The sequence below is a fragment of the Berghia stephanieae genome, chromosome 5, assembly GCF_034508935.2.
Source record: "Berghia stephanieae isolate SIO BIC M18660-M18661 chromosome 5, UCSD_Bste_1.3, whole genome shotgun sequence".
In the NCBI taxonomy this organism is placed as follows: domain Eukaryota; kingdom Metazoa; phylum Mollusca; class Gastropoda; order Nudibranchia; family Aeolidiidae; genus Berghia; species Berghia stephanieae.
In genome coordinates, this window is record NC_088364.1 from 62434106 (window position 1) to 62454187 (window position 20082).

General features: G+C 37.1%; 1 protein-coding gene across 3 annotated transcripts in view; it reads right to left on the minus strand.

Annotated features, from left to right (window-relative positions):
• LOC144973372 (uncharacterized) overlaps nt 1-20082 on the minus strand; it is a 90672-nt gene that overhangs the window by 65193 nt on the left and 5397 nt on the right. For 2 of the 3 annotated variants that reach the window (XM_078915712.1, XM_078915713.1), the window contains exons 5-21: nt 19649-19815; nt 17280-17378; nt 15174-15413; nt 14126-14286; nt 12573-12780; nt 11687-11856; nt 10999-11275; nt 9523-9707; nt 8137-8305; nt 6973-7149; nt 6590-6760; nt 5086-5259; nt 4587-4763; nt 4132-4263; nt 3290-3448; nt 2130-2321; nt 1285-1473 (exon numbers count right to left, since the gene is read on the minus strand). In XM_078915712.1, the coding sequence (XP_078771838.1) occupies nt 1285-1473; nt 2130-2321; nt 3290-3448; nt 4132-4263; nt 4587-4763; nt 5086-5259; nt 6590-6760; nt 6973-7149; nt 8137-8305; nt 9523-9707; nt 10999-11275; nt 11687-11856; nt 12573-12780; nt 14126-14286; nt 15174-15413; nt 17280-17378; nt 19649-19815 (3047 nt within the window). The remainder of the gene's footprint in view (nt 1-1284; nt 1474-2129; nt 2322-3289; nt 3449-4131; nt 4264-4586; nt 4764-5085; nt 5260-6589; nt 6761-6972; nt 7150-8136; nt 8306-9522; nt 9708-10998; nt 11276-11686; nt 11857-12572; nt 12781-14125; nt 14287-15173; nt 15414-17279; nt 17379-19648; nt 19816-20082) is intronic. The other variant, XM_078915714.1, reaches the window with a different exon arrangement.

The window sequence follows — 20082 nt, forward strand, 5'->3', positions numbered from 1 at the left end:
TTTTGGAATAAAACATTGCAAGTTGCCTTTCAGGGGTCCGTAATGCACTGGTACTCTTATAAAGTCCGTTACTGTCTTAAGCTGGACACTCATTTACTCCCAAGTCAAGTAAGGTGATGTGTGTGAAGTGCCTTGCACAAGTAGTACACAAAACAAACACCGGCAGAATTTTTGTGGCCGATCTAGCCACTAACCACGCCCAACATTGCTTACTGTTGACGCAAGGCTCGACATCAAGGTCATAACAAAATAACGACGAACTGTTTAATAGGTGAGAAGTAACTAATTAAGTGATGGATGATGTTAAATAAGTCCAATATCCAAAACTAAAATAAACAGACAGGAAATTTCATGAGTGGCAAAATAGGTTTTAATAGCAGGCGGTGGGTACCTAGATTAGGCCATGTCTAGTCGATAAACATCCTCATATGTTTAATAATAATAATAATAATAATAATAATAATAATAAATAATAATAATAATAATAATAATAATAATAATAATAATAATAATAATAATAATAATAATAATAATACAGTTTATTTGTATAGCGCCCAATCCAGTCGACAAAACAGTTCTAGGCGCACAAAATTGTGAAACATCATTATAAACATTTTTGTACACAAGACACCTATTTATACAAGCGCGCGCGCGCGCACACACACACACCCACACACACACACACACATATATACCCTCACAACACACACACGCACCAAACGTGCATATGCATACAGGGCCGAAAAATAGCTGTAATCATGAATTATTGAATTCATATCAGACCATTTAATAAAAATGGCAGATGAAGGGAGATTATATTATGTCATAAGAATTCTGATGTAATAAATGTATATCTGACCAAAAAAAAAATAGGATGTTTTAATTAATCTAATGAGCTTCTCATAAGATGAGATTTTAATTTCTTTTTAAAAGCTGCCTGGGAATCCACAACACTGCTCCAAACACTGAATGGTAAAGAATTCCAGACAGCGGGAGCAGCATGAATAAATGCATGATCAGCATAGGTCTTAGATTAATTATTCAGGTTAATTATTTTATAACTCCGAGTTTGTTCTATAAATAGAATGAATTAAGTTCAAATCGATATTTAGCCCTCCTGTTACGTGATAGGCTCTCAGTAATGTCCCATTTAAAATCTATAAATGTTAAATGCTACAGACATATTTTTGTGCTTTGGTAGATGTGTGTGGTCAGACAGGATGAACCGGTGAGTCTTTTACCAAAACACATAGCATCAACAGTTTCAGTAACACATCAACAAACCTTCACAAACTGGCGCAGCTCCACTCCAACCGTAACTCTGATTGTTGCCATCTGGAACACAAAACCGATGACGTATGCCGTTCAACTTGAATCCCGCCATACAACTGTATGTGACATTACTTCCGGCCACCAGGCTGTCAAAGACTATATCGCCATTTGGAATTGGAAGCGGAGCGGTGCATTTGTACTCTGAAATAGAAATCGGGATAGCATTGAGATTGAACTTTTATGTAGAGCAATATCCACTAAACGTACTCAAAGCACTTTACAAAGGATCACTGACCAACAGCAACACGTAATATGTAAAACAAGACACGACGACTGTTAGGCGCTATTACAATTGTTCCGACAGAGACAACGCTGTTAACGTCCATGTATTCATTTTACAACCGAATAAATAGCCTTTGACAAGGACTCAACTATGGGCCGCACGAGACTAAAACCCAGGATTTTCCAATCCGAAAGCGAGTGTCATATTATCACAAGACCACACAGTCCCACCCAATATAGCGTGGAGGAATTGTAAAGATCTGGAATATGTGTGTCTATAACAGTTCCAGAAAAGGGAGAAGTGAGAAAGTGAAATGAGTGCTCTACTATCTGAGCTATTAATAAAATGATAATAATAATAATAATAATAATAATAATAATAATAATAATAATAATAATAATAATAATAATAATAATAATAATAATAATTATAATCATAATAATAATAATAATAATAATAATAATAATAATAATAATAATAATAATAATAATAATAATAATAATAATAATAATAATAACAACAATAATAATAATAATAACAATAATAATCTAGAGTCTCTGGCAACTAACTGTACCTTGGCAATGACCTCCGCTGGATGTCCATGTACCGTTAACATTACACGTAACGTCCGATTCCCCCGTGAGATAGGATCTTTGAGGACACTGGAACAACGCTCGTGTTCCATGCAAGTATTGGCCAATCTCGAGCTGGTGGCTGGTGTACACAACAGTGACATTGGACGGTACCCTTAACGGCAGGCAAGTCGCTAAATGACCAAAACAAAAAGAAGAAAAACATTTTAATTATATTATGAACATGTTGTATAATGCAGAAGGTCCCGGTAGCTCAATTGATAGAGCACTTGCTTCACACGCAAATGGACAGAGATCGATCTCAAGTGATGTCGAGATTTTTCAGACGACCCTGTTGTCACCATGGAGTGTTTAGGTAGCTGGGTCTATTAGATCTAGAGGAAAGTAATTTTCGATAGACTAGTATATACGTATTCATCTTCACACTGCTGTCAATCATCTGTCCAATTAGTCATGGAAATAATAGCTCTAATAAAGAGTAATAATCTTAATATTCATGAAGATCTGACAAAATATGGTTGAAACAGAGCCAACCAGACAAATAAAGAAAGAAAAATACAAGGAAAGAAACTATCGTCCCCAGAAGTCAACGTGCCTCGTATGGGGAATCGAACCTCAGACCTGATTACCGACGCCTCAAACCTCCTGATTATCGACGGTAATCAGAAAGTCTGAGGTTCGATCCCCAGTCGGGCAGGCTGATTTCTTGGGATGGTTTATTTTTCTTGATTGTTTCTTGCATGCTTTGTCTGACACTGTTTCACATACACTTTTTGCGACTATGTAATCTTGGGTTCGAGCGTTGCTCGGCGCATAGGTGAGTCTTTGGAAAAGGCTCTTTACTCACATTTTCTCACCGTACTCAGGTGTAAAATAAGTATATGGCTGTTAACAGCGTTTTCTCTGTCTTAAACAAAAACAAGCGTCATGTCTCGTCCTACATGTTAAGTGTTGCTGTTGGCCAGAGACCCCTTGTAACTTTGAGCACTTTTAGTGGATATTGCTCTATATAAAAGCTCAATATTTTTTCAGATCATTATCTTACACCAGTGCCTGCTTCCTAATTTATCACTTTAATATGCATGAGATTCAAGAGAATTAAAAATGTTCCGCATTATCAAAATCAATAGCGATATCTTACAAATGCACGTATGTAAGGGCGTCAATGTGAGATTGCCAATGTGTATCTCTCGTCCCTTGTGTAGTGTAAATAGGTCAGGACACACACATTTGTAGCTACCATGTGTGTTGACACATCCGTGACTGCAGCCACCATTGTCTTGTTCACATTCATCAATATCTGGAAATGAAAATAAATTATTTTAAAAATATGCCAATTTACAAAATTATTTTTCTTCTCTATATACAATTTTCAATAAGAACCTACACAATTATTCACTCACTCGCTTTCTCATAATTTATTCTCCTGGGCAGAATGAATGGTGAGACATTGTGTTGCAATAAGAACCTTGCATCCAGATCCTGTCGTACTATGGATAAACCCATATTTTAAAATTTGGCCAGAAAACTCGTCGTTCAAATATCGATCGATTTAATTGACCCTATTCTTCGCAAACACTCTCAAACCTTGTACTTCGCCGAGTTCGAATACCACCTGCGCTAAAAGTATCTGGCCAGAATTTGATTCAGTAAGAGTTTTCTTATTGCATGGCAGTGATGTATCTAGCGCAGTCCTGCCTAGTGCTACTAAAAATTCGTAGAAATACGAAGTTTTTGGCTCCAGCTAGAGAACTGCATAGACGTTTTTAATTCAATAAATATTATTGAAAAGGAGAATTTGGTTGCTTAGAAACTGTATTTAGGACTTTGGAGCATATTTTGACTATGCTGGGGGCAAATAATTAATTTGTAATGCTATTAATTGTGGCCTTTTAATTTTTTCTCTTGGTAACTACGAAATTATGACATATTAAGTAATCAGCTCTGATCTGGGGGTAACATGTTGACATTTGACAAACGAACCTGAGCATTCAGTAGTCACTTGGGAATTTGAATGTTGAAAACCGGGGCGACACATGCAATGGAATTTCCCATGGCTGTTTTGGCAATGGTGGTCACCACAGGAATGGTCTAGTGTTGAACATTCGTCCACATCTGGAATAATATACGATTGTAGGATTGGATGTTAAAAATCATCATTTATATATTTGAATAAAAATTGGGGGTACTGTTATATTTCGAAATCCACCTAAAATCTACCGAATTCATCAGAAATCGACTGAAATCCACTGAAATCTACGGAAATCTACCGAAATCAACCGAAATCTAACGAAATCCACCGAAATATTTGTTTATTTATTTATTTATTTATTCATTCATTTGATTATTTATTTTTTAACCTATTTATTCATTCATTTATTTATTCACTCAATCTATCATTTGATAAGACAAGCGAGTGCTCGACGTTTTCAACTTACCAACACAATTCGGAAGGTGACTACCAAACGTCGAGTTGGAATGGCAAGTTACAAATTGAGGTCCTGTCGAGGTAAATCCCTCATGGCAAACAGCAAGTATACTTTGCCCTACGGTCACTGGTCCAGACACATCAAAATGTCCGTGCATCAGTCGTGGAGGAGTCTGGCATCTCAAGGCTATTGTAGGGAAAGAAATGAAATCAGTCGTGGAATATATGGCGCCATGTCTCGTTCTATATGTCACGTTTTGATGTTGGTCAGGGACCCTTTGTAAAGCGCTTTGAGCATGTTTAGTGGATATTGTGCTATATAAAAGCTCAGAAATTATTATTATTATTATTATTATTATTATTATTATTATTATTTATTTATTTATTTATTTATTTATTTATTTATTTATTTATGTACTTATTTATTTAAGGGGACGGATCAGGTTAAAGGGAGAAAAAAATTTCTGATTTGTAGCGGTCAAACCAACAATTTTAACGGAACGTTTTACCTTCACAAGACGGGACATCTTCAGTCCAAAGACCCGAGGCATTGCAGTGGGAAAACTTGCTTCCTACAAGTCTCTGTGGTGGTTTACAGAAATATTCTCTCAGGGATCCAAACCGGATGTCCTCTGCTTGGGCATTTCCGCCATCTGGTGGGGGCTCTTTTGGACACAAGATTTCTTGGGGGGAAAACAAGTGTGGGCGTTATTGATTGGTTGATATTTGTGTTGTTGAAATGTGAAATACTGTTGGAGCATTCAATAATCAAATGTTTGTTTTTTGAACGATGTGTACATAATATATACAGGTTTGGCATCCGAACCGACTTATGGGCCAAGTTGAACAATGTTGTAATTTTACGTCGTTTCTTTAAATTTCCATTACATTAATGAGCGCATAAGGAAATTGGTTATCAGACCTGTAAATAAGTGCATGTCGTTTTTTAACAAAACGATGCCAATGGCAATATCGGCTTGAACTGTTAAATTTATTGACAGAAAGTAAAATTTTAACCAGAAATATAAAGTAATCCTCTAGGTTCATTAGGCCCATGGATTTGAAATCGATCTCGGTTTCTATGGCGTAAAACGGACAATAACAATTGCTTTCAACCTATTGGATAGATAGGGCGCTAATCTATTGCAAAATACTTTCCACTAGATCTAACAGTCCCAGCAACCCAATTACCGCTGGGGGAGGGAGGGGGCTGGGGAGTCAGAAAAAAATCTCGACTTCAACCAGGATCGATCTCGGTCCCTTTGCGTGTGACGAGAGTTCTCTCCCACTGAGCTATCGGAAACCTTTAAGTTGTACAAAGCTTGAGTTAAAACAATTTGCATTTGAGCGCAGAAAGAATTATGGGAATTCCAATATCATGGATTGTGTTCCATAATTGGGCCCAATATAGTGAATGCTATTAAGATGACAGTACACATATACACACTATTAAGAAGACAGTATAGCACGCGGAGCACTCGCTCCACACGCAAATGGACCAAGTTCGATAAGTTCGATCCTTGGTGCAGTCGATATTTTTTTCCGACCCCCATATCCACCCATCCAAATGGCTCTGAAGAACTTCTTTCAGTGATCTATATGCCTGGAAGAAATCAAAATCCATTAAATATTAGGCGGAAATCTGGGTTAAGCTTGAGCTTTTGAGATTTTATATAGCGCAATATCCACTAAACGTGCTCAAAGCGCTTTACAAGGGGTCGCTGGTCAACAGCAACACTTAACATATAGGACGTGACATGACACCTGTTAGGCGGTATTGCATTTTTTTTCGGACAGAGACAACGCTGTTAATGGCCATGTACTTATTTTACACCTGAGTACGGTGAGAGAATGTGAGTAACGAGCCTTTTCCAAGGACTCAACTATGCGCCGAGTGAGGTTCGAACCCAGGACCTTCCGATCCGAAAGTGAGTGTCATACCATAAGACCACATAGCCCCACAAAATCTTGCACCCATGCGTGATTATAATCCTAATACAAATACATACTCACCTCTGCAGACCGGAAGTTGCGACCACCCATGACGCCCACACGTGGCAGTCTGGTTTCCATGGAGACGATAACCGTTATGACATTGGAATTCAGCAACACTGCCATAGTTCAGACCAGTTAGTGAAGAGAGATAACCGTCCCTTAGAACGGGTGGTGATCCGCATGACGTCTCTGAAAGATGAGAATGATTAACTCTCTCCTTACCAACTATAGGAAAATCGTCACATTCGTTACGATACAACCAACATAATTTTTCTTATTCAAATTTCTTTTGTACATCATAAAATTTAACGAAAATAAACAGTGTGTTGTAGGTAAGACAAAAGGGAAATAGTTTAAATAGGAATGAGATGTAGATTCCAAGAGCGCACTATATCAATTACCTAAGCACATTGGTGTAGCACGTGGCATCCATGTCCCGAACACACCACAATAATACGTGTCGTCACTTCCTGCTAGTGTGTAACCTTCCTGACACGTGTAAGTCACGTGAGACCCACATCCTGTGCTTATTGTTTTTGCCGTTAATCCGTGGAGAAGTTTTGGTGCCTCACAACGATCTAGAAGTTTGGAAAATTAACAATGAACAACAGTGAAAAAAAAAACAAAATTGAGTATTTATATAGCGAAATATCCACTTAAAGTGCTCAATTCGCTTTACAAGGGCTCCAAGGTTTAAGATATAGAACGAAACATCTTGTCTCTTTGGCGAGATTACATTTTTTTTGACAGAGGCAACGGTGTTAAAGTCCAGATTTTAATTTTAAACCTGTGTACGGCAGGGAATGTGAGTAAAGAAAGCGAGTGTCATACCAAAATAGTTGGTGACAATATATATATATATATATATATATATATATATATATATATATATATATATATATATATATATATATATATATATATATATATATATATGTCGTGATGGATCCGACCCCAAAATATGTATTTAGGATCCATATGACAGGTTTTTTTTTGTTTTTTGTTGTTTTTTTTTTTTTGCAATGTGAGAACGTGTCTCATATTCTACCATAATAAAGAGAGACTAACCAAAATTTCATATTATTGACTGTAAATGACAATGTAAAATTGAATGTAAGCTTCAATTTAATAAACGGAAAGGGGAAAATGTGGACGTTTCGGGTTTCCCCTTTATTAACAATGAATGCAACACTGCAGAAGAATGAGATAATATTATGTGATAACGGGTTGTTAAGGTGAATGAAACCCCATTTATTGGTAATATTCACCTTAACGCCATTATCTCATTCGTCTGTAGTGTTTCATTCGTCCTGTTTTGCTGATAATGGGGAAACCCGAAACGTTCACATTATCTGTTTCCGTTTATTAAATTGAAGATTACATTCGATTTCACATTGTTATAATTTATTTCCTCGAGCTTCGAGCAGCAAATTTTTTTTTTTTTGGCCATAAATATAATTTCTAACACTTTTTAAATTCATTTTTCATCCCGACCTAAGGCTGTTGTGACACTGTAAGTCGATAATGCGAAATGAGTTGGGAAATACGAAGGCCAAAAATGGTACCTTTGGAAACGACAGCTATCCATTGTCCCTTGTTGACTGTAGAATCGCTGGTAAATTCTATTGTAACATCAGTGGCGAATGACATGGTGGTCAATTTACCAATTGGGCCTGATATGTTGATTGGACTAGGGGTCGTACTTGTATCGATTCGAGGACTTTTGTCTATGAGCTGGAAGATACAAGGTGATTGATGTACGTAGATTAGGAATAACTGAAATAAATACTTTCTTTGAACACAATAAAGATTGACTTTAATCTAAATAAAGCATTTTGCTTCCTCAAGCCTTCATATTAAATGACATTTAGTTATCTTCATTCTCTCTTACTAACTGGCCATTCTAACTATTTCTCAACAACAAAAGAAAATTGAGCTTTTATATAGCGCAATATCCACTAAGCGTGCTCAAAACGCTTTACAAGGGGTCACTGGCCAACATCAATTTTTACTATATAGGACGGGACATGACGCCTTTTAGGCGACAATACATTTTTTTTTTCGGACAGAGACAACTCTTTTGACGGCCAGGTAAAAATTTTACACCTGAGTACGATGAGAACATGCGAGTAAAGAGCCTTCTCCAAGGACTTAACCCAAGACATTCCGATCCGAAAGCGAATGGCATACCCCCGCACACACCCCGATAAACACAACGGTGACTATAATAGTGAACAGTTTTCACAACGCAAGAAATACAATATCATTTATTGTTAAAGTAAAGTTTAACATCTGTAATTAGGTCAATACGTATAAAATTTTTGGACATAATATGTATAATATTTTGTATATAATACGTATACTATATTGAAGATCTATATAATTCATATTATATGAAAATAGAAATGAAAAAAGGATTTAGAAGTTACTAAAACTCATTCGTTGAATGGAATGTTTTTACTAACGGTTTGACAGTCCATGACACGAATTGACTACACACTAATAGTAAAACTCTTAAGCCTGGGACTTTAAGGAAGACTTTACAAGTCCCAGGTTTGAGAGTTTTTGCTTTGATGAAGGTCATTGTCATCGATCGATTGGCGTCTTTGAAAGACGAGTTTTCTGGCGAATATATTAAATTAAGGGCTATGTGGTCTAGTGGTATGACACTCGCTTCGGATCGGAAGGTCCTGGGTTCGAGTCTCGCTTGGCGCATAGTTGAGTCCTTGGAAAAGGCTCATTACTCACATTCTCTCACCGTACTCAGGTGTAAAATGAGTAACTGGTCGTTAACAGTGTTTTCATTGTCGGAACAAAAATTGGAATATCGCCTAACAGGCGTCGTGTCTCCATGTAAAGCGCTTTGAGCACGTTTAAAAGATACTGCACTATATAATAAATGCTCTATTTGAATATGTGTTTTTCCAGATTATATCAGAGTATCTATTTACCTTGAGCACATCTGTGTCTCGTTCCGTGTAAAATCCAGGGAAAACTACCGCCGTTGTCTCTTGCCCAATGTCATTGGATTTCCCTTGAAGGTGCCACTTACAATCCACATTATTGGGATACCGGGAAAACGCGAAACCCGGAGATAGGATGATCACAGGATAGGACGAGATGGAATGTTGGCAACCTGGATTTGGAAAATAGATAGAATGAAGATGACGTAACTCAGGTTCTTGTCATTGTTTTTTTTTTTTTTTTTTGCCATTCACGTTTATGAGTAATTAACCAGACTATAAACGACCATGCATACACATATTTTTGTGTGTTGGTCCGTTATACTTCCGGATGACAATGTCATTTGTATTGAGTTGTTCCAAGGCTATCTTAAAACAGTGAAAAGCAAAATTCTTTAAAAGTGTATAGACGTCTACCAGTGAATCTAATCTAATGCATGTTATGTTAGCCCGGAAAACATCAATGCGGTCTGTTAGCAGTGCCAGGATATTTACAACTGGAAAACGTTTATGTAACCTTTTTTGACAGCGATACATTTTCATAGGGTTAATCATATATGTTGTCATGAAAAAGAAAAGAGTAATTTATGATACTATTGTCCATGGAGTCGGTGTTTATCCCAGTTCTATAACGTGAAGCGGATAAGTGCAACGGCTTGCCACCATTTGGATAGGACTCAAGTCTATCGTGAAGTAATTTGCATAAGATCTAACATACCCAGCTATTCAATCACAGATGGGTGGATATGGGGTCAGAAAAAAACCTTCGACTTCACCTGGGACAAAAGACGTCTAACTTCCACGTCATGTCACAAAACCAAAAGGAGAGAGCCGAAGCCATCGTTAACTTATAGCCTGATACTAAAACCGTAGACATCGTCAACTTATAGCCTGACACTTACCATAAAATGACGTCAAAATGCCAGTCATTGGCCACAAAAGAAAACAAATTGTGAGTTGTATTCAATAGTTCAACCAATGGGACCGCTTGTTTCGATGAGCTTTACTAACGACAACTCATTTGGCGGTGCAAAAAACAAATAATTACGTCAAATTGCCAGTCTTTTTGGATTTCAGTGTCAGGCTGTAACATAACAATGGCTACGCTAAAACCCACTAAGACCCATATTTTGACGTCATTTTTAGATTTGTGGACCGTCAAGTGAGTTGTCTTTAGTAGTGCTCGAGAAAACGAGGGACCCCATTGGTTGAACTGTTGAATACAACTCACGATTTGTTTTCTTTTGCGGCCAAATACTTGTCTTTTGACGTCATCTGTTGCTCAGTGTCAGGCCATGTTTAAGATGGCCGCGCTTGAGCTCAGGTGGTCGCTGGTTCGGATAAGTAAGTAAGACTTCACCTATCGATCTAGGTTCCTTTGCGCGTGAAGTGAGAGCTATACCGACTGAGCTATCGGCTCCCCCTACGATACTCTTATTGTTTAACAACGCATACCTCGCTTACCTTGATAATATTGAAACTTCAAATAGGCTGAACTCCTGCTGTTTATTTGTAATCTAAGTCTAATGTTGTTTCTGGATGAGATCACCACTGACGGAACGAATGCCGAGGCTGGGCTGAGGAATCTGGAGATGGGACTGGTGAAATTCTCCTTGGAACCAACAAATATATTTGTTTTGTTGTATGTAGAACTGTAGTGAAGGACCAGGGAGTCGTCCAGATCATTGAATCCATCAAATATTTGAAGAGATTCTCCTTCGCCGAGTTCTAATAATGTGATCTGGAATAGGAGAAATATTGGATATCTATATATATATATATATATATATATATATATATATATATATATATATATATATATATATATATATATATATATATATATATATATATATATAGTATGCGCTTGGCTAAGATGCTCACAAAATTGCCATCCGGAAGAATAACGGAAGAACACACAAAACTACTTGTAACTTTGAACGTTTATATTCTGGTTAATACAGTTTATTGAGAATTACTCATATACGTGAATGGCAAAAAGCAATACCAAAGACCCGAGTGACGTCTACATCATACTATCTGTATAGGCAACATAGTTTTTTTTTATCATTTTGATGAACTCCCACCCCCTTTTTTGCGTTTACAAACAAACAATTCATGCATCAATATGCATCATGATATCCATAGTTACCTGCACTGATACCTGGTCTTCAGTACCAGGTGACGTCATCAACCAATCACAGACACTATACTTCTTTCCAATTCTACTAGTCTCCAGCTGTGAGGCGTTGAAGTCAATTGTTGATGTTCCTTTCGATGCCCATAGTTCAGCTCCACATTTCACATGTCCTGGGCGAGATTCTGTACAAAAAGTATAGCAAGTGTTGATGTTTGTAGCAAGAGGAAATGGAGCATTATAGTCACAGTGAACTGAAGATTCAATTTAATTAACGAAGATAAATGAACTGGACGTTATGGGTATCCCCTTTGTCAACAAAACCGAAAACCGATGAATAAGATGTGAAGGTGGCGTCGCAAAGTCAAATGCGTCCGAGAGTGAGTGTGTGTGTATGTGTTTGTGTGTGTGTGTGTTTGCAATTTGTTTATAAATTCAATAATAATAATTACTTAAACTTAAAAAAACGTTAAAAACTTGAGCTTTTATATAGTGCAATATGCACTAAACGTGCTCAAAGCTCTTAACAAATGGTCCCTGACCAACGGCAATTAGTAGCATATAGAACGAGACATGACGCATGCTATGCGATATTATAAACAACACTGCCAATGGCCATGTACTTTTTTTACACCTGAATACGATGAGAGAATGTGAGTAAAGAGTCATTTCCAAAACTCAACTTTGTGCCCAGGACCCTCCGATCCGAAAGCAAGCGTCATACGACTAGACCGCATAACCGCACAAAAAATATACTATAGAAATTTATATTGCACTTATATAATTCAAATCACATAGTAAGGTCAAGGACATGCAGTTTCAATTGTTTATGCTTTTGTACCCCGAAATAAGATAAGTAATAAGATCAGTTTCACGCGACGGGTCAGATTTTAATATTTACCAGATGTCCATGAAATGTTGAAACCAGTTTTGTGGTTTGATTGATCAGATTGAAACTGGACGGTGGCCAAACTTCCTTTCATCCTTATCACCATTGGACTCAAACTCGAGCTGACCACATCTTTGGTGGATGTAGCTCCTGTTTTCTGTTTCATGCCGTCGTGGATACGGAGACTGTCATGTCCATCTTCAAGGTCAAGGTCGTGAATCTGGAATCAAACATATCATTGCAAAGTTTGGGGAAAATTCTTGATAAGATCTGGGATATAAAGGAACGGTTAAGGTTGGTGATGATGGTGTTGTTGTTGTTGTTGTTGTTGTTGTTGTTGCTGTTATTGTTGTTGTTGTTGATGATGATGATGATGATGATGATGATGATGATGAAGATGATGATGATGATGATGATGATGATGATGCCAATAGTATTCCATTTGTATGTGGTGCGATTGTCACACCCTGTTTAGGAATTGAACACATATTTTGAGTTGGAAGAATGCATGAGACTACAACTAGAAGCCTGAAACTTATTGTTATTTATATCCGTTACGTCCAGCAGATGTATAAATATAACGTCGATAATTTCTGCAATGATTGGGGCATGTCTGTCGCAGACCTGATGAAACACTGATAAGGAAGGATCTGCGATTGACACCCCAAGGAAAGAGGAAGCGAGGTCGCCCCAAGGAGACTTAGAGACGCACCATAAAGTGGGGCCTGAAGCAGAGAAGTCTGTCCCTCGAGATGGTCCTAAGAATATCTGCTGACCATTTGCATCGCCTCAAGTGACAGCAGGCCTGGAGAGGATTGAGTGAGTGAGTGAGTGATCATTTCTACAATCGTATATCAATCAGATGAAAGTACGTTTTCTAATTCTTTGGGAAGCTGCCAGCCAACAACCTGTTAGCATACAAATCAGGAATAGTAAGCAGGGATGGATGGGCCATACACTTAGAAAACCTGCCTGCAACATCTCTAGATATGCTCTGATATAGAATCGCCAAAGAGGAAGAAGACCAGGAAGGCCAAAACGTAGTTGGTGAAAAGTATGGTGGAAGAGGCAGGAAGGGGTGATTACTCTTGAATGTAGTTGGAGAAGACGACCTTAGGAAGAGTCAACTGGCGAAACACCATTGATGGCCTAGGCTCTCAATGGGTTTAAGGGGTGGAGACACCTGGAAGCAGGTAAAGAAGACAGCCCAAGGAAAAGTCAGTGGCGAAGCGTCATTCATGGCCTATGCTCTGAATGGGGTTAAGACAGATCTGTCTACTAGAAATGTTAAGAGGTCTTAGTTTTCAGAGGGAAGAAATAGAAGTAATTTTATTTATCTTTGCAAATTAATAATTTACTCTTAGCAGTATTAAATATGCCTTCAAAACCCTGAATAGGTGCTTTCATGCACCAACGTTTTCATTTTAACACATTGTATTTATTTCTGCTGTTGAAGCCAAAAATTCGTATTTGTACGAATTTTTCGAGGAAGCAGGCAGGTCTGGGTAAAGGGTTTGGGACAAGTCAAGTTTTCTCATTATTTTTTCACAATGACAAGAACTTACAGTAAAGACTAAGATTTTGGTTGGATCCGTCTCTATAGTCCATGTACAATGCGACATCGGGGGATATATCGATGGATGATTTGGTGAGACAAAATTTCCTTCCCTTGACTTGAATGTTCCTCCGCAGGATTTATCTTGAAACAGAGTATCCTCTACTGTCGCTGAACATTACGAAAAATAGAAATAATTGAGAACATTTGATAAAAGCATACGATCACTAAAACTGCAACTAACAAAACCATTACTACTATTCTAGACGCTACTACTACGACTTCTACAACAACTATTTCTTCTTCTTCTTCTTCACTACTACTACTACTACTACTACTACTACTACTACTACTACTACTACTACTACTAATAATAATAATAATAATAATAATAATAATAATAAATAATAATAATAATAATACAACAACAACAACATCTACTACTACTACTACTAACTACTACTACTACTACTACTACTACTACTACTACTACTACTACAATACTAATACTACAACCACTACTACTACCAACAACAACAACAACAACACACTACTACTACTACTACTACTTACTACTAACTACTACTACTACTACTACTATACTACTACTACTACTACTACTACTACTACTACTACTACTACTACTACTACTACTACTACTACTACAACGACTACAACTACTACTACTACTACTAACTACTACTACTACAACTACTATTACTATTACTACTACTACTACTACTACTACTACTACTACTACTACTACTACTACTACTACTACTACTACTACTACTAATACGACTACTACTATTACGTTAACCTGTCAACTGCTGTACTCTGGAAAAACCAATTTCGTCTTTCATATTTCCGTCTATTCAAATGACCGTCATCTTTGGAAAAACTATCAAACCTGGGACTTTATTGACGAACTCGCGAGTTTACAGGTTTGAGGGTCATTCAAATTTGTTGATATTTGAAGGATGAGTTCTCTGGCCAAATTTTAAATATATTTCTTTTCTTCCAAAGTATCGCAGTTAACAGGTCATAGTAAAACTCACTTTTGTTACACATCATCTCATCTCTTGCATAATCACAACCAGCGTGTCCATCACACATCCAGTCTTGGGGAACACACCTTGATTCTCTGGGACAATGGACCGTAAAGCCGGTACACGCTCTAAGCTTACACATGAAAGGCTTGGATTCAACACAGTCGCTGACATGCCATATTGGTGACTTTCTACCTCCAGGAATTAAGAAGGATATCTCGACACATTTTCTGCCACCATCAGATGTATCTGTTGAATGAAAGCAAGTATAAATTATTGATGCTATTCGCTTTACTAAAATACTTACAACATCCTCCAGCAGGATTTAGATAGTATGCAGATGACGTCACTCTGGCCTTTGTTATTGTTTTTGCCATCCGCGTTTGTGAGTTGTTTTCACTAAACTGTATTAACCAGACTATAAAAGTTCATGGTTACACAGAGTTTGTGTGTTGGTCCGTTATACTTCCGGATGGCAATGTTGTGAACTCCTTGGCCAAACGCATTCTATCTATAGTATGCGCTTGGCTAAGAAGTTCACTACATTGCCATCAGAAAGTTTAACGGGCCAACACACAAAGCTATCTTGAACGTTTATAGTCTGGTTAATACATTTTAGTGAGAATTACTCATAAACGTAGATGGCAAAAAACAATAACAAAGACCTGATTGACGTCAACTTAATTCTATAAAATATATAAAGTATCAAAACACAAAACTATTTGTAACCTTAAAACTTTATTTTCTGATTTATATAATTTAGTGATAACGAATCGTCAAAATGGCTGTCTTCAATACGCTTCAACAGTCATGACGTCACTTCCCTCATAATGACGCATGGTAACGAAGTAACTGGCTCTAAATTATCGGAACAATGGCGGACGATCTTATGAAAAATTTCTCCGACGAGCATACAAGCGTATCCAGAGGGGAAAAAATTATAAATCTGATCATGACTTTTACACATTCTGATCACAAGACATATCCAGCATGAAGAATAAAAAGGACCGATTTTTTTTGTTTAGAACCACGATGGCGCCGTTGCTGGGCGACGTGACATCAGACTGTTGAATCCAATTAATTGATAAGAGCTGAGTGGCGTTACTTTTCTTCCTTCTATATACCTTTAAAGTCTTAATAAGAGCTGACAACATTTTCTGAGGAGCTCACATCAAAACCAACATCCATTTGTTAACATAACAGCATGTAAGTTTGGTTATAACGTATCTACGCATTGCCTTCGTAAACTTATAGTTAGAACGAAGTTGACGTCACTCAGGTCTTTTTTATCGTGTTTTTTTTTTTTGTTTTTGTTTTTTTGTGTTTTTTTTTTTTTTTTTTTTGCTATCCACGTTTATGAGTAATTCTCACTAAAATGCATTATCTCCACTATAAAAATTCATGGTTACAGATAGTTTTGTGTATTGGTCCGTTATATTTCCGGATGGCATTGTTGTGAGTTTCTTAGTCAAGCGCATATTATCTATAGTCTGACGCCGATACCACCATTTTACTCTTAAGTATGATGATAAACTGCGGGGAAATAGCATTGTCTCAGGACTCGACCTTGAGTCGCTAGAATTCGAATCCATCCATGGACCGAATAATTAGAAGCATAGCGTCATAGTTCTAAATCTAAGAAGCCGTCCTTATCGTGGAATTCATTCCCAATGTTAAGAAGGGTTCATATAAATTTTAAGAAATTGATTGTATTCAAAACAATGAGAGGAACCACAAACTGGTAACGATTCAATGCAAGTACTCCAACCTTATTGTCATACTCGCTAACCGGAAGGTTGACACACTACCCACGTGATAAAACTGATGGGGTTTGTTTTTTGACGGGATTTGACGAGACAAATTAAATTTTTCTGAAAAATCGTGTCTGATGGATATCATAATACACGCGAACTCTCTTCAGGTCAATTGTAAACACCAAGAAAAATTTGGTGACAATTCGTCCAGTGGGTTCGGAGCCTTAGTTTTACAAAAATAAAATAAAATAAATAATATATAAACAAATAAAAAAATAAATAAAATAAAAAACACCAATTTGCCAAATATATAATAAGATATATTGATATGATATAATATAATATAACCAGAGGTGTTTACCTGTGTTTAATCCTTTGTTTTTCCAACTGCCATGTTGTATTGCTAGGTTGCTCTCTCCGTCCGTCCACCAAAATGTTCCATTTGGAAAACGCTGTATCCCTTCCAATGGAAAAAAAAATTGGGGGGGGGGGGGGGGGGGGGGGGGGGGGGGAGGCAGAGAAAATGGAATGAGTGTTACCATGTTATTTGTATTAATATATAACAGAAATGCATTATTATTGAGCTTTTTATACAGCGCAATATCCACTAAACGTGCTCAAGCGCGTTACAAATGGTCCCTGACCGACAACAAAATGTAACATGTGGAATGAGATATGACGCCTAATAGGCGATATTACATATTTGCTGATAGAGATAACCTGAGTACGGTGAGAGAAAGTGAGTAAAGAGCCTTTTTCCAAGGAATCAACTATGCGCCGAGTGAGGCACAAACCCAGGACCTTCCGATCCAAAACAAGTGTCATACCCCAAGACCACATATTCTTGTTGTTGTTGTTGTTCTTCTTCTTCTTCTTCTTCTTCTTCTTCTTCTTTCTTCTTCTTCTCTTCTTCTTTTCTTCTTCTTCTTCTTCTTCTTCTTTCTTCTTCTTCTTCTTCTTCTTCTTCTTCTTCTTCTTCTTCTTCTTCTTCTTCTTCTTTTTTCTTCTTCTTCTTCTTCTTCTTCTTCTTCTTCTTCTTCTTCTTCTTCTTCTTCTTCTTCTCTTCTTCTTTCTTCTTCTTCTTCTTCTTCTTCTTTCTTTCTTCTTCTCTTCTTCTTCTTCTTCTTCTTCTTCTTCTTCTTCTTCTTCTTCTTCTTCTTCTTCTTTTCTTCTTCTTCTTCTTCTCTCTTCTTCTTCTTCTTTCTTTCTTCTTCTTCTTCTTCTTCTTCTTCTTCTTTCTTCTTCTTCTTCTTCTTTTTTCTTCTTCTTCTCTTCTTCTTCTTCTTTCTTCTTCTTCTTCTTCTTCTTTCTTCTTCTTCTTCTTCTTCTTCTTCTTCTTCTTCTTCTTCTTTCTTCTTCTTCTTCTTCTTCTTCTTTCTTCTTCTTCTTCTTCTTCTTCCTTTCTTCTTCTTTCTTCTTCTTCTTCTTCTTTCTTCTTCTTCTTCTTCTTCTTCTTCTTCTTCTTCTTCTTTCTTCTTCTTCTTCTTCTTCTTCTTCTTCTTCTTCTCTTCTTCTTCTTCTTCTTTCTTCTTCTTCTTCTTCTCTCTTCTTCTTCTTCTTCTTCTTCTTCTTCTTCTTCTTCTTCTTCTTCTTCTTCTTCTTCTCTTCTTCTTCTTCTTCTTCTTCTTCTTCTTCTCTTCTTCTTCTTCTTCTTCTCTCCTCACTTCTCTCTTCTTCTTCTTTCTTCTTCTTCTTTTCTGTTCTTCTTTCTTTCTCTTCTTCTCTTCTTCTTCTTCTTCTTTCTTCTTCTCTTCTATTTCTTCTTGCTTCTCTTCTATTTCTTCTCTTCCTTCTCTTCTTCTCTTTGATATACAGTGAACTCTTTATGAATATGGCCTCTGTTAATAACTTAGTCTTTATACAGATGAATTACTCATAAGCGCGGATGGCAAAAACAATAACAAAGACCAGAGTGATGCCATCTTCGTTCTATCTATAGTCTGTAACTTTAATTTTGAAGTTACCAGAGACCAGAGTACTTTTTTCATTGGAGGTGTGAGACTATTCCACTGTCTCAATGTCGATGGTCTAAATAGGGCGTCTACTCTTGAATGGTAAACAAAAATGAATATAACAGCTTCAAAAAAGAACAAACTACCAAACACGAAATGTTTCGGACTCAAAACCCTTCTTCAGCCGATAACAACAACAACAAACAAAAAATAAAATAAAGACATAAACACATTACTAAATCCCAGATTGACGACAGAGATATTTTGTAGGTCGTCTCTGTAGACACATCTTTATGTTTATTACTTTTTATAGTCCACAGCTTTTAGCAAGCAGCCTATTATCACTCTTGAGTAGGGAACCATAAACCTGGATACCTTATTCTTATTTAGTTTATTTATTTCTTATTTTGTGCGGCTATGTGGTCTAGTGGTACGACACTCGCTTTCGGATCGGAAGGTCCTGGGATCGAGCCTCGCTCGGCGCATAGTTGAGTCTTTGGAGTAGGCTCTTTACTCACATTCTCTCGCCGTACTCAGGTGTAAAATGAATACCTGGCATTAACAGCCTTCTCTCTGTCCGAAAAATTGGTAACATTGCCTAACAAGCGTCATGTCCCGTCCTAACTGTTAACTGTTGCTGTTGGCCAGGGAACCCTTGTAAAGCGCTTTGAGCACATCTAGAAGATATTGCTTTATATAAAAGCTCAATTTTTAAAAATTAGTTCATGCGTTTACAATGACATTTGTTTTGATTTCGTTTTTGTTTAGTGTTACTTACCAGTCCAAAAGTCAATACGATCTTCTATCCTCTGTTCTGCCAAATCAATATTGTGGTCAGTCTTATCTGGACGGTGTGGTGAAAAGTCATCAAAGTGTGACCGGATGTACGTCACCATCCATTTCCACGACACGTCAGATTGCAAGTCTGCCAAGACCCCGCCATAACTGAAAAAAAATGTACAATTAACTACATTGAGTAAATTTATTTTAAATGTTGAGTTGGAGCTTTGAGATTGAGGATACTTTTATATAGCGCAATATCCAATAAACTTGCTCAAGGCGCTCTATAAGGGTTCTTAGCTAACAGCAACACTTAACATGAAGGACCAGACATGATGCTTGTTAGGCGATAGTTAATTTTTTTTCCCCGAAAGACAACGCTGTTAACTCTCTCTTTACCAGCTATTTTCAGAATTTTACCCGAAACTTCAC